Genomic DNA, 14,473 nt, shown 5'->3' on the forward strand with positions numbered 1-14,473 from the left:
GAATGTCACATTGTACATTTTATCTGTTATATTTAATGTTGTGGAACATCTGCAAAACAAGTCAGTTCCTCCCTCAAAGATAAAAACAAAAAACAAAAAACAAAAAAGATGCCTTGCCAAGTTACTAAGAGCCAAAAAAGCCCAACAAGTTCGATCCTGAAGACTTTCCTCAGTTAGAATACCAAAAGTTACAGCTTTATCCCTTACAGTTACATAATCCTGACACTAGAGACTCCTTCCATAAATGCTAAATACGCACCTTAGAAAAATTTCACCATATCATTGATTCCTCATGTTGGTTATTACATGTAAACCATGTAACCTTTACACTACATGTGAACCATCCTCTGTATATGCTGTTACTATGGAAACGCATTTTACACATTTTATTACTGTATGTTATATTGAACAAAGTGCATTAATTCCAGCCTTGTATTTGCCTTGGTCTAGAATTAATGAGAGTTAAAAGTAAAACTCAAAATGCAAAATAAATCCCTACTAACTAAGCACATGAGAATTCACCAGGTCTGATGATGTGTTATGTACTTATACCACCGCAGTTGTCTGGGGTACAGTATACATTTACATTTACAGCATTTAGCAGACGCCCTTATCCACAGCGACTTACATTTTTATCTCATTTTTATACAACTGAGCAATTGAGGGATAAGGGCCTTGCTCAGGGAACCTGGTGGATGTAGGAATCGAACTCACAAGCTTCCGATTCTTAGCCCAACACCTTAACCACTAGGCTACCACATCCCCCAAATACAGTATACCTCGAAAAATTACAGTATACTTAAAATTTACAACGTATAAGGTATTGAAAAATCTACCATAGTGACATAGGTCCAGTTTTTTAGCAATAGAGTCGCACACTAAGGGTTTGGACCACCTAATCATGTACATAACATAGAGATGGGTGAAAAAGGAAAGCAAACTCTGGTGGCTCTGCTAGAAGGAAGTATCACTGTAAATGAATACAAGGTGTAGTGGAAGTTTTGAGGTTTGAGAGAATTAAAGCATAAAATATCACACTGGTAGGCACAGGCAAGAATAAAAAAGGCTTCACATATTTTATTGTGTTCAGCAGTGAAAGCAGGACCAAACACTCCACATGTAACATGAATTAGGAAGGGCCCTCATCATAGATAACCTCAGGATTTTATAGACAGAATTCAAACAAAGAAGACATGTATAAGGAAAACATCATCAAGACATGTATAAGGAAGCTCATCTTCTGACCAAGCTAATCTGTACCTACCAAGGTCCCACGGGAACGATCTGCTGGAAGCTGCAATCTCTAATCACAATAACTACCAGCCATGAGAAATATAGAAGCATAGAAGGACAGGTTTTTATGAACATCTCTAAAGTGAAAATTTCCACTACAAGGTTATTCAGACAGATCACTTTTAGCATGAGATCAAATATTTCTACACTGATGGTCTTTTTCACAATCACGATGCCCCCATACACAGAGAAAGAGCTACAAGGCACATACAGTGTGATGTACTGTAAATCTTTTGCTATGGCTTTCACTACTACCAGATTTCTACCAGTCCAACTGAACCCCCATGAGACATTCTGGACAGATATGTGAGACACTTCTCTCCATCACTATAATCCAAACACCAGTTGAGGGAAAATTAGTTTCAGGGATTCGATGTCAAGCTGTTCTGAAGCAGTTCTGGTAGCTCCTGGTGGTCTAACACTACTTTATTTTGTTATTTGTCCTGTAAAATTGCTGACTTTTAAGTGCGTATAGAGAATTTTGTGCAAAATGAATCATATTTTCTTCATAGCTGCTGTATAGTAAATAAAACAACAAAAAAATCTCAAAATACTATAAAACTCCAATGTTGATTTTATTCAGCAGAATAAAATATGCCTGAAGTCCTTCTGATTAATAATTATTTTATAGATGTGACTCAGATGCGGCTGTCAGCATATCTTTGTCTAAACCTTTGGCATAATTTGAGGTGACAATTTAATTGTAGAATAAATGATTCAATCAAAGAATACAGTGGTTAAAGTCAATGAAACAAGTGCTGTGTAAAAAAAATGAATACATCTCTTTATTTTTTGTGAGCCAGGCACAGTGATGACCCCGAATTACCTGCGCTCAAGCATCAGCGTATCTCCCTGGTGCGACTGCACCAGCAGCGGAAACGGGAAGCCAGAGTGTGACAAGTTCTCCGAATTCTTCACTAACAACCGCTGTCTCCGTGAGTCCCCCTGCACTCACTAATTCCTCAAATCAGCATGCTCCTACATGTCCACTCCTGTCTGACTGACAGCTCACTCGGTGTCTGGCAGTCATGTCATTTGGTGTACTACACAGTGGGTTGATGGACAAGAGTCCTACAGTAAGACAGGCCATGTCCAATGCTGCTTTGTTGCCCCCTTGTGATTATTCATTAAACGTACCTGTAAATCAAATCTGTGGCCACTGCGTGAACATGGCATGCTCGTCGGGGCAGCGAGACAGCATGTAGACAGACAAATCACGCTTAAGTGGAACAGCTACAGGGAGGCCTTGACAGAAAAAAAGGCAATGAAGCATTATTTGGGTGTCTGAGCTGGAGAAAAGTGAAAAACTGGCATTATTTTGTCAGCAGCTTATTCAGAAGCATCCATTTAGATGGAGTGGGTGTGAGGGATAGACAGTGAGGAGATGGAAAGGAGGATGTCTTTGTGAGGCACTAGTGGGAAGGACAGCAGCGTCAGTGCAGAAAGCTACACTTAGCATATTATGACACATTAATTAAAAGTGTAGTTAGAGACACGGAGTTACAGCCTTTGTACGACACCACAGCAACACAGTTGGCATAGTGATATAATGCAGTGTGTGATCTACGTACTTGAGAAGGTAATTTTGGGGGACAGTAGCTTGTCAAATAAAGTCTAGCATTAAACTCACTGGTTTTAACGTCTACGATATTTAGTACCAAGTTTCTGCCTGTCTTTCCGTTTAAAGAGAAAAGGCTAAAGGTCAGAAAAAGGAAAGGCATATAAAAAAAGGAAACTAAATGAATCTGGTTTACTCACAACATAATGTATGTTTCTCTAATAAATCTGAAATAACACTATAACATTTCCTATAAACTCAGTCAAGAGCATTTCCATGCACCAGAGTGTGCAGATACAGATCAGTGGAGCATTGTGCCAAGAGGCAGACGTAATATTTACAGAAAAGTAAAAGCAGAATGATGAGGCAGCACAATGGAGCTCAGTGCCTTTTAATATCAGGGTGCTGTAGGTTCAGATAAAGTTAACTCTAGATTTACTGGCACTCTTTAGTCAAAATTTAATCAACTTTAATAAATTGGATTCTCTCCAGTTTGGTCACCTGCCAGTTCTTATTCATCATAAATTGCTCCACAGTCTGGCCAGATTCATATGCTTGGAGGAAATAGTTATCTGTCCTTTACTGCATACATGAGCTCACAGGCAGCTGCATTTGGCTAATGTCCCTGTGTTCGAAAATTAATATATAAAATGAATAGGAAATGCATGATTATTCTGATTATTTGGGCTTTAACACTGGGACATTGAAAGTATTATATATATATATATATATATATATATATATATATATATATATATATATATATATATATATATATATATATATATATATTTGTGCATTATTTCTGCCAAACAATGGTTTCAGAAATCTTGGCATTCAACCACTATATTATATTTTCTTATGTACTTCTTCTTCTTTAACGTGTAATTATTGTTTTATTCAATCATTTTGTGCCCATTGTTTTGAAGGGTACCAATAATTCTGGAGTCAACTGGAGTTCACCAAGCCCTTCCCTTCACTGACCCATCAAATTCAGATATGCCATATTTGCTCATGCAGGACACTGTAACATATCAACACGTCTTCTATCCTCTTGCACTAATTAAAAAAGAGAGTAAGAGTGAATTGTGACCTTTCAAGGTGGTTAAAAGAATGAATTTGTTCAACAGAGGAACCTCTCTTATAATAAACCTTCTTTTTATCATCCAAAAATTACAGAACCCTCCCGAGGCATGTATGTTTAAGCAATAATACTCTGTCTGGTGCCTCTATGAACTGGGGATCTTTATCAGCTTATCAGAGCAGGCACAAAATAGAGTGGACCATACCTATTAATATTAGCTCTACACAAAACAAACAGTGATGAATGTAATTCCTCGGTCAGCATGTACGTGGGCAGTATTTTAATCTTCATGGGTGCATCTGTGCAGGTAATGCTATCCAAGCATTCGGGAATGGTACAGATGTTGGCGTGTGGCAGCCTCAGCCACCCATCCAACCAACTGGCCATTCCAGTACTCATCAGAGAGGACAGGAGAGGACAATTAATGGACTAGATGACCCAACTTTCACTAATGAACTGAACCCCAGAAATGGTCACCACCTCTATAGCTTCTGTGGAAACCTCCAGGTAAGATAGGTGGGATTGTAGAACTAAGGTTTTAATGGGACTTTGACTAGAAATTTAAAATAGAAAACATAAAAATATACATGATAAACCTATTGGTGCATATGGAGGCGAATACAATATTGCTCTCTCTAGGTAAGAGATTTCTTAATTTCTTTTTTTTTTTCTGCTAATTCCCTTCTGGATGGTTTGTTCTGAGGAAAAAGTGATGCCAAGCAATCCAGCACAGTATGGCCAAAAGTATGTGGATATCTAACCATCATATTCAGGCCTTCCCTGAACTGTTGACTCGAAGACTGAAGCATACACTCGCATTTATCTTCTACCATTCTGATTTATTTTCACTGGAACTAACAATCACACACTTATTCCAGCATGTGTGGTCCATTAAGTCAAGCTTAAGAGACAAGTGTAAGAACTTGAATGACCAACACAGATACATGAACTCATTCTCAAGTCAAGTCAAGAAGCTTTTATTGTCATTTCAATCATATATAGCTGACGTAGTACACAGTGAACTGAGACAACGTTTCTCCAAGACCATGGTGCTACATAAAAGCAAAGACAGAGCTATAAGGACTTAAGTAAGTAAGTCCTAGCCACAGAAAGTGCACCTGTGCAACCTGGTGCAAACAGTACAGGACAAGACAAAAAGACAGAAAGACAGTGCAGGACAAAAGACAGTGCAAACAAAAAATACAAGACGTCACACAAAAGACTATAAACAAAAACAGCACCAATCAGTGTAAATACTGTATGTTCAATCAATATTGTGTGTGCAGAAATACTGGAATGAACACAGAGTTATAGCTGCAGTCGCATGAGGTAATGTAAAGTATTGTGTAAAACAGCAATCAACCGAAATGTGTGACAGCATGTGCAAAGAGCAAAACAGTGCACAAAACAGCATGTAAAGAGTTTGATGGATGTATAATGGAAGAGTGTGTAATTAGTGTAGGTTTTTGCAGTCCATACAGTTGATGTGTATGTGTGCTCAGTACAGTTCAAACACTCACTGTACACTCACTGAACACCTTCAGGATGATTTGGAATACCAAGCCTTCTTGTCCAACATTAGTGACCAACCTCACTAAACTTTTAGTGGATGACCAGACAAGCCACATTTGAAGAATCTAGTGGAAAGCGTTCTCAGAAGAGTGGAAGCTGCAATAGCTGTCAAATGGAGAACCATCTAACAAGCACATGTGGTTGTGAAGGTCAGGTGTCCACATACTTCTTACCATGTAGTGTATGTACAAAACAAAATCAGCTCATCCTTTACCTGAACACACATAAAGGCATTCTGGACCTTTAGAGTATTAGTACATATGGTTGTGGCAAATATAAAGAACAAAAACTAGGATTAGCAGAATAGCTGGACTACAGTGAGATAAATATCTTCTTCATCACTTTCCGTCGATGTTTATTCCCAGGTCAAGCTGGTTTATTAATTAAACCACAACTCCATTAGGGTTGTAGTGGGCCGTTAAATATGAAATCCATACAGTTTATTTTAAACTCAATGTGGTAACTGGTGTCACTTGCAATTATGATGCTATGCTAATAAATTATTATGTAATAAATACACTGCTGGGGGATCGATCGATCTATCTATTTGTAATTTTATTGATCAAATTAAAACTTAACCGAAACAACAACAGAGCCGATCAGTCGACTCACACAGCACGCATTCAAACATATTAATAACAATATAACAACAATGTATTGTTAATATGAGAGTGACCATGAAAAGACAAAGGGCAAATCAAAACAAGTCAGTGTTGGGGTCTTGCTTGTTCAAGTAAATCCTATATCTATGGGGCCCATATCCGTCAGAATAATTCGGATTTCTTCTGCAAGTCGTGTAAGTTTTTCCAAAGGGAGAAGATTAGCCACTTGTGATAAACACGTCTTCAAAGCTGGTACCTTTGGTGATGACCATAGAATAAGTATACATTTATTTGCCAAACAAGTAATGACATTTAATAAAGAGTGTGAATCAGTAGAGAAACCTAAGGATGTATTGCAGTTTAGTGAATATATAGTTGGAGACTTTGTGAATTTTCTAGCCAGCATAATTCTGAACCATGTCATGTACCTCATGCCAAAAAGGTTGAATGATCTTACGAAACCATTTGTTTTTATTAGTGGTGATTAATATTAGTGGAGTTTTGTGTCACTTATACGTGAACAAATTGTATTTTAATACATATGTTTCCTAAATCTACTTTTGTTAAATGCTTATTAGGTGGTAGAACATTAGTAGCACAGAAATTGTGAACTTTTGCCCCATTTTGCCAGAGGCTTTAATGCCGATCTGTGTAAGGGAAGTGGTGGCTCAGTGTTAAAAGGTTTTGTGCTGCTGATTACAAGGTTGCGAGTTCAATTCCGTGACAAACCGAGCTGCAGACTGAAGGTCACTGAGCAAGACACTTAACTGCTTCATTGTGCCCTCTCTCATTTGTAAGTCATTCTGGGGGAAAAACCATCAGGCAAATGTATAAATGTCACTGTAAGCTGGTGGAGTAGCACTGGTTATCTAAGCGTATGCCTTGGCCACTGATTTCAAAGAGATACTTAGAATTTCAGATATTGACTGATTATTGCCATTGTGGAGATCTGGACACACACACACACACACACACACACACACACACACACACACACACACACACACACACACACACACACACACACACACACACACACACACACACACACACACACACACACACACACACACACACACACACACACACACACACACACACACACACACATCATCATCATTATCCAGATTGACAGCACCCGTGTCAGTATTAAATCCAGTCGTTTGTTGAACACGTGAAGTTTGCTTTTCACTTTTTTTCAGGACCCTCCGGTGAGATTACAGCTCACTTTTGGCGGCCATAAGCTGTCATAATGATAACATAATGATACCCACACACATATGCTAGCCCTTTGGATAGAAACGAGATTCATCAAGCCTAACAGAGCTGTCATGTCATGGTTAATTAGCTGTCACATTAACACAAGGAACAGCCTTAAGCAGGAACTACCCATCCATAGCACTGTGCCCTAACACCAGCGGAATGCTGACTCATCCAAACGTCCCATATCTGCTACGATCATCTGCTTCAGCTGACTTTGCCCGGCATGACAGGCAGCTTCACACACAGACGGAAAAAAACACACACACACACACATGGGCTCAGATCATTTGCCGGGTCCAGTGTGAGTCTTTTAAGGATTTTCCAAAAGATTTCTGTAGGAACATCTTTATAACCGAATCTGATCACATTAGATATACACCCGTATCTTTCACACAGCTATACATCATAATGCTTTTAATAGTCATAATATGATTTATTAGTGGGCATATTTTCTTCAGCAGGATAGACCTCCAGGAAGACCATTAATCATGTTTCGCCACAATCCTAGTCTCTAAAATTACTTCCATTCTCTCTATTGTGGAGCAAGTTTATTATTTTCTTAACTCTCTATGGAATCACTTTATCATGCCACCAATTCCATCTGTGCGTGTGTAGGATTGTGAATAGCACAGCAAAGTTTTATGGGGAAAAAAAGGCTATTATAATGTATTGCGCTGTCATAAACTCTAATGTAGTCTGTGCTGCCAGAACATAACTATACTCACTGCAGATCGATTAGTGAAACATCGGTCCAGCAAGAGTTCACTGCAACGACTTGGGATATTTTAATAAGTTAAAGCTCCAGCTTGATCAAGCAGAAAGGCTTTAGTATGAAAATTGACTCAAGCTTCATGAGTTTTTCAGTTACTGAACAGTCTGATGAACGTCTTACGCCTGCTGTCTCTCTGTTTAGGCCCAGAAGCTGAAAGCGAACGCCACAGTGGATGTTCTGTGTGTGGTAGGTAAAGTTCTCATTTAAATAGCTCATGAATACTTTCTTCTTTAATTAAATGACCAGAAATACACTCATCCAGTGATATAGAGAAGCGCTAAATATACAAAGGACAATTAATTTGTCTGTTTATATTAGCTGATTATTGGTCTTAGATTGTACGTAGACTATTCCCGGATGTTTTAACCCTGACTTTAACCGCAGCTACAGGAATGTTACACAATTGCCAAACGTACAGTTTGAAAACAATGTGGTATGAGTTTCATATCATGTGTTTTGACATGCAAACCCTGTAAACCCCGAAGGTTAACCCCGGGTTTAGGAACGTAGAGTGTGAAAATGAATATACAGATTATGATTTTATCGTTAACCCCAGGTAAACTACGAACAGTTAACAATAACCCAGTGTTTCTAGTTAACTATTTCAGGTGTGAAAAGCCTTCCTCTGTTGTAGGGCTTTACACAGATCCTTTAAATCAAAGCTTCACAAATGATTAGCCACACACACCTTCACAAAAATCTCAATCATTTGTATAGTTAATCCAACTATACAAATATTAGGCTCATTATTAATAAGCGAGCAGTAATATCTAGTTATTTATTAGACAGACCATAGAGATATTTATTTTCCTGAACTTTCATCCAAGAGTACAAATAAAATTCCAGGAAGTTTTGTAGGCTTTTTGGAGTTAGCGTGATTAATAACTATACAAATGATTAATAGCTTCATAAGAGTCTAATAACTGTGGTAATTGTGGTAATTCGATGAAGATGGATTGTTAGTTCCACCAATGTAACAAATAAAAAAAATAATGCACCCCAGGCCCTGCTAGACTTAAACTTAAAAGTGTATCTCACCTAAATCGTAACCTAAATAAAGGCTCATTAGCTCTTATTATTCTATGCTCAGCAGGACCCACCTCTGGATGACCCCAGCAGCTTCAACGCTATATCAGGGAGCTCATCCAGCCTCGTCCACTCCTTCGCCGTCCTCTTTGTTATCCAGCTCTTGAATTTGTAGCCGCTCTCCATTCCAGACTGCTCCTGTACCATAGTCACAGCTCCTCTAACGCAACTGATGCTGTACCAAGTGTGATGTCTAGATTTGTTGAAGCCATTTTCCTTTTTGATTCCTGCTGGACAAAAAAAATGGACGCAGTGTTACCGTCATGGAAATAAAAGGTCACCGGTCAAAAAAAAAAATTGAAGTGGATACCTTAACTTTGTCACTATTTGCTCTCAATGTGGTAAGTTGTGTTGGAAATTGTGTTTTGTGTAGAAGGTTTATCCATCCACAGTTTTGAAAAGGAGCTGCAGAGGAAAATAAGGATCATTAAATGCATTAAGAAGGACCCCCTACTGCAGCAAGTCCCTTTGGGCTAATGGGAAAAGACTTGACAATTTACAGATGTTCATTTTTCTAGAGACAAGCTTGTAAACTCCTTGCTACAGTCAACATCCCACATATCTCTGAAAAGCATCTGCCTTCTAATCCAGTCCATTAGCTCTTTCAACATGAGCAGTCATGGTTTCCCCTGTGTGTCTGCGGCATGGCCTGGCCCCGATACACACTGAGACTTAGGGCAAAAGCATGAGGCAGAAAAAAACACCTTTAAGATTTTTTTTTTTTTTTTTTTTTTTTTTACAAACACAGGAATTATTTTGTTGCTTGATGTTGCTCAAGTAAGACTTTAAAAGCCAAATGTCCAGCATCAATTGCATTTTCTGAGGAGAAACATTTTACACACTATTGCTTTCGAATGCTACTTTTTGTTTAGAATAGCTTTTAATTGACCAAATTCATGCCATAAAATGACAAGTGCTGGTAAAATACCACCTGATGTGTTTAACTGTGTGCATTAATGTTCTACTGGAAGCAAAAAAGAGACAAAGATTTGAAATGTTTAAAGCCGCAGAATTCATAATGGTCTGGTGATGTGTTGTGCTTTCCGAGAAGCTTTTCTGCTCACCACGGATGTAAAGACTGACTGGTTATATGAATTCGTGTAGCCTTCATGTTAACCAGTCTGACTGTACTCTGCTGATGACTCTCTAAACAACTGGTTGTTTTTGATTGTATGTTTGTTTGGCAGCATTATGTATAAAATCTAGATCCTGAGGTGTGTGAAAATCCCAGGACATCATCAGTTTCCGAAACACTCAATCATCCATACCTGACTCACTGAGATCAAAAATCCACATGCTGATGCTTGACGTGAACATTAAATGAAGCTTTATGACCTGTATCTTCATAACTGTATGCACTACACCGCTGCCACGTGATTGGCCGATTTTGGATATATGCATGAACGTTCAGGTGTTCCTAATAAAGTGAATGGTGAGTGTATTTCAATGTTATGTTTTATTCAGTGGTGTTAAAACAATCAGAATTCAAACACTTAATTAACACTCAAATGTTTAGGTCTCTTTTTTGCTTCTATATTCATTCACAGCAAAGATCTTCATACAAAAAGGTTGATGCGTCAATCTGGAGCACCTCTATGTATAATGTGCTGTAAAATAAGTCAAAATGTTTCCTCTCTCTTTTAGACGAGGTGTTCTAAAGATCTCAGCATTGTTGTGGTACCGTGAACTGTTAAAAAAAATAAAATGGAAAAAGTACACATGTATAATAGGGCTGTAAGTAATGTCACACTGATGAATACATTAAAATGAATCAAGGAAGAGCCTTTAATCTCCGTGAGATCTCTTGTCTTTAATCTTTGTGCCTTCAGAAATCCTACATCATTGCACACGATATGAGCCAGACGACTTCTCGTCGTCTGACGAGCAGGAAATACAGAGGCCCTGCTAACGAGCCTGAAATATCTGTCATATCTGTACTGATAATTCAAGGTCATAAGGCAGATGCTACATGTATGAACGTCTTAAACTGTCTGTCAATTGTTCAGTGAGTACCATGAATTATTCAGTAACTACAGTGAAGCTAATAGTTAGAGTTACAAAAGTCTGGTAGTCAGCTGAACCTTTTTTAGTAACACACACACACACACACACACACACACACACACACACACACACGTAATCTAATGACCCTCGCTGTCCATCTGCTCAGCTAGGAGGCAAGACACAAAGCCGTCAGAGAGCTGATTTGCGAGAATTATTCAGATCCCATTTCTGCTTGGTTATTTCATTCAGATCAGAAACGCAGGAATTGCTGATCGTACGCTGCTGAAATCCAACAGATGCCACAGGATCTTTTCAGCACGTTACATTTTACTACAGATGACAGTTAAATGAGGTGTCATAAAATCCTGGCTATTGCTTTGACTCAATTTGTGTCTCCCTGACAGTTAAACAGCAATATTTGGTTTATTAGAAGCAACATGAAAACACCGTAAATACAGATTATATATCAGTAATGACTAGAACCTCGATAAATATTTATAAATGAATCCTACAGTATGTTATGGTGGATCTAAAGCACTGGCCTTGATGTGGAAATACACTCCATTCTGGATATGATAACTAAAAAATTTGGAGGAAACCCTGGAAGATATTGGAAGTACATGCAAATGATTATTATATGAATGAAACATTCACATGGAAAAGTGTTTATAACCAGGAGACTTGGACACAGCAGGACATTTTCTGGTTTTAGCCCCTCTGGGCTTCAGATTTTGTTAGCTGGATTATAAGTTGTGTCGTTGTGGCTCGGCGCTGCCTCAGTGCCGCTCTGCCTGCTCTGCTTATCAGCCTGCGTTAAGTCTAACTCTGAGCAGGCAGGATTAAGCGATAATAGGGACACAGAGTGATTGTCAGTCAGATCACATCTGTTTGTTCCACAAGGGACAATAACACACAAGGACACAGCCTGTCCCCTTCACATAAACCGAGTGCCAGATGAGTCGTGGCACGTTGCTGGACATACTGTACTCTGTCATTGAGAAACAGGTTTAAAAGGAATTGTAATTGTGCATTTGATTCTTAGTGTGCTTAAACATTTCTTAAAGGTGGCAAACCTTTATCTGATCCAAATATCTACGTCATATAACGGGTTTTTTTTCTTCCTAAATTTTACTTCTTATTAAAGTTGCCCACATTTATGAAATAAAATCCTAAACAACAGTATCTACAAGCAACCGTTCAAAGACTTCTTGAAAAAATCTATATGACTAGTGTCTAATATCTAATATACAATGGACTGAGTCAACACATTGATCCAAACAACAGGACAAAGGAGAAAAGAGGAGAAGGAGAAGGAGAGGAGAAGGAGAAGGAGAAGAGAAGAGAAGAGAAGAGAAGAGAGGATAAAGAGGAGAGGAGAGGAGAGAGGAGAAAGAGGAGAGGAGAGGAGAGAGGAGAAAGAGGAGAGGAGAGGAGAGAGGAGAAAGAGGAGAGGAGAGGAGAAGAGAGGAGAAGAGAAGAGAAGAGAAGAGAAGAGAAGAGAGGAGAGGAGAGGAGAGGAGAGGAGAGGAGAGGAGAAAGGAAAAGGAAATTTAAATATTTATTAATTTTTGCTTTACATGTGTACAAAACATAAAATAAATACTGATAAAAAGATTTATTTGTTTGTTTGTTTGTTTGTTTGTTTGTTTATGAAACCAATTTAACACCTTATTTATAAAGTACTTTCTGAAGTCAGGATTATAGATGTAATGAACATCTCTGTCACTATTAGCTGTTTAAGACTGAAAGTAACAGTAGAAATCAGACTGGTTACGCTGCGCTGGAGCGATGGTTTAAAGAACACGGAAAAAAAGAAAAAAGAAAAAGAGACCAGAGGCAAGATTTAATATGATCTTATGAGACTATTGTGTGGAAGTCCAAATGCTTCATTGTACTTGCACAGCTTGTCAGATCTGCATCGGCTCTGTTATGAGCTGTGAAAGCAAATAAAAAGAATACGCTAGCAAACAAATGAATAACGTGGCCGGTTTATCTCGGCTAGCTGTTCAATAAGGACGCAACTGTGATTAGAAGGAAATACATTTCTTTGTACAAGTCTATCAATAGCAACAGCAAAACCTCAAAGAACCAAGAGAGAAAGTGACCAGTCGCCCTGCCATAATGACTTTCTTCAAATAAGGGGGAGCCGAGCACAAGAGATAATGTAACGTAGTAGTACTGTTTGCTATGAGAGAGGAAATTATATCTAATTACTTCACCTCTGACCTCGGTTCCTGACATCGCCCACGTTTTCTCAGAACTCTTTTCCGAACCCTTGCTGCATTTCACCTTTACCATTTCACAGAAACACACCTCTTCCAACATAAACACATTGCTTTTTTTTTTTTTTTTTTTTTTTAATAAATGTTATTGTGTGCAGTAAATGTCACGCTGTGTGTATCTGGCTTGAGAGATCTACCAAAAACATGTGTGCTGAGATGATTTCTCCTCAGAGCTGGAGAAGGGCACAGGTAATAAGCCGGGATAAGGATTTGACGTACTGATAATGGTGACAAAGTTTGACCCCATTTCTGCAAACTCCAAACTAAAAAGTGAAAAGCCATTCACTCGTTCAACACAGGAACATAGATGGGAGGAGATGTGCTCAGAAAGGCGAGTGAAGCTCGGTTGAAATGGATCTGTAAAAAACCTGGCGGGAAAAGAAATAAATAAATAAATAGATAGATAGACAAATAAATAAATAAATAAATAAATAAATAAATAAATAAATAAATAAATAAATAAATAAAAGTCAGAGAAAGCTTTCAAATTGTTTTTCGAGTGACTACTTCTGCTCCATGCACAACGTTACATAAGATCAAGTGACAATTACAGATGAGAGGAAAGAAAGCACAAATGGCTAGAGTGCTATGGAAAAGAAAAAGGTAGTAAATGTCACTGTTTAGCTATGAAGGAATCTTAACCTTCCACGATGTGAAAGTCAAAAAATATCGTAATGCATTGACCAAATTACTAAATTGAGCTAGATTCTGAGAAGCTTTTGTGAAAATCACTACTCACAGATCACCCGTTCACCTCTAAAGCTACGATTTCAGCAAGCACAGCGAGCCACAAGAGCAGCACAACATAAGACATCCTGCAAACAAGCACCAATCTACGGGGAGAAAAATATGAGCTCTGCTGATAGTCAGGAGGTCACTAAGGCTGGACAAAGGACACAGGACACATGAAGCTCACAAGGGACTTATTGTTACTGTAAACAAGAATAATGAGGGTGT

The 14,473-nt window shown here is 38.4% G+C and overlaps 1 protein-coding gene across 2 annotated transcripts in view; it reads left to right on the forward strand.

The window, feature by feature from the left end:
- Positions 1-11,026, forward strand: part of gfra1b (gdnf family receptor alpha 1b) — a 29,338-nt gene extending 18,312 nt beyond the window's left edge. Inside the window, exons 6-9 of one of the 2 annotated variants that reach the window (XM_027140380.2) lie at positions 2,097-2,228; positions 4,243-4,442; positions 8,286-8,330; positions 9,238-11,026. In XM_027140380.2, the coding sequence (XP_026996181.1) occupies positions 2,097-2,228; positions 4,243-4,442; positions 8,286-8,330; positions 9,238-9,345 (485 nt within the window). In that variant the 3' untranslated portion in view covers positions 9,346-11,026. Of the gene's footprint in view, positions 1-2,096; positions 2,229-4,242; positions 4,443-8,285; positions 8,331-9,234 lie in introns of both variants that reach the window. The other variant, XM_047816991.1, reaches the window with a different exon arrangement.
- Positions 11,027-14,473: the final 3,447 nt, after the last annotated feature.

This window comes from Tachysurus fulvidraco, chromosome 8 (genome assembly GCF_022655615.1).
Source record: "Tachysurus fulvidraco isolate hzauxx_2018 chromosome 8, HZAU_PFXX_2.0, whole genome shotgun sequence".
Classification (NCBI taxonomy): domain Eukaryota; kingdom Metazoa; phylum Chordata; class Actinopteri; order Siluriformes; family Bagridae; genus Tachysurus; species Tachysurus fulvidraco.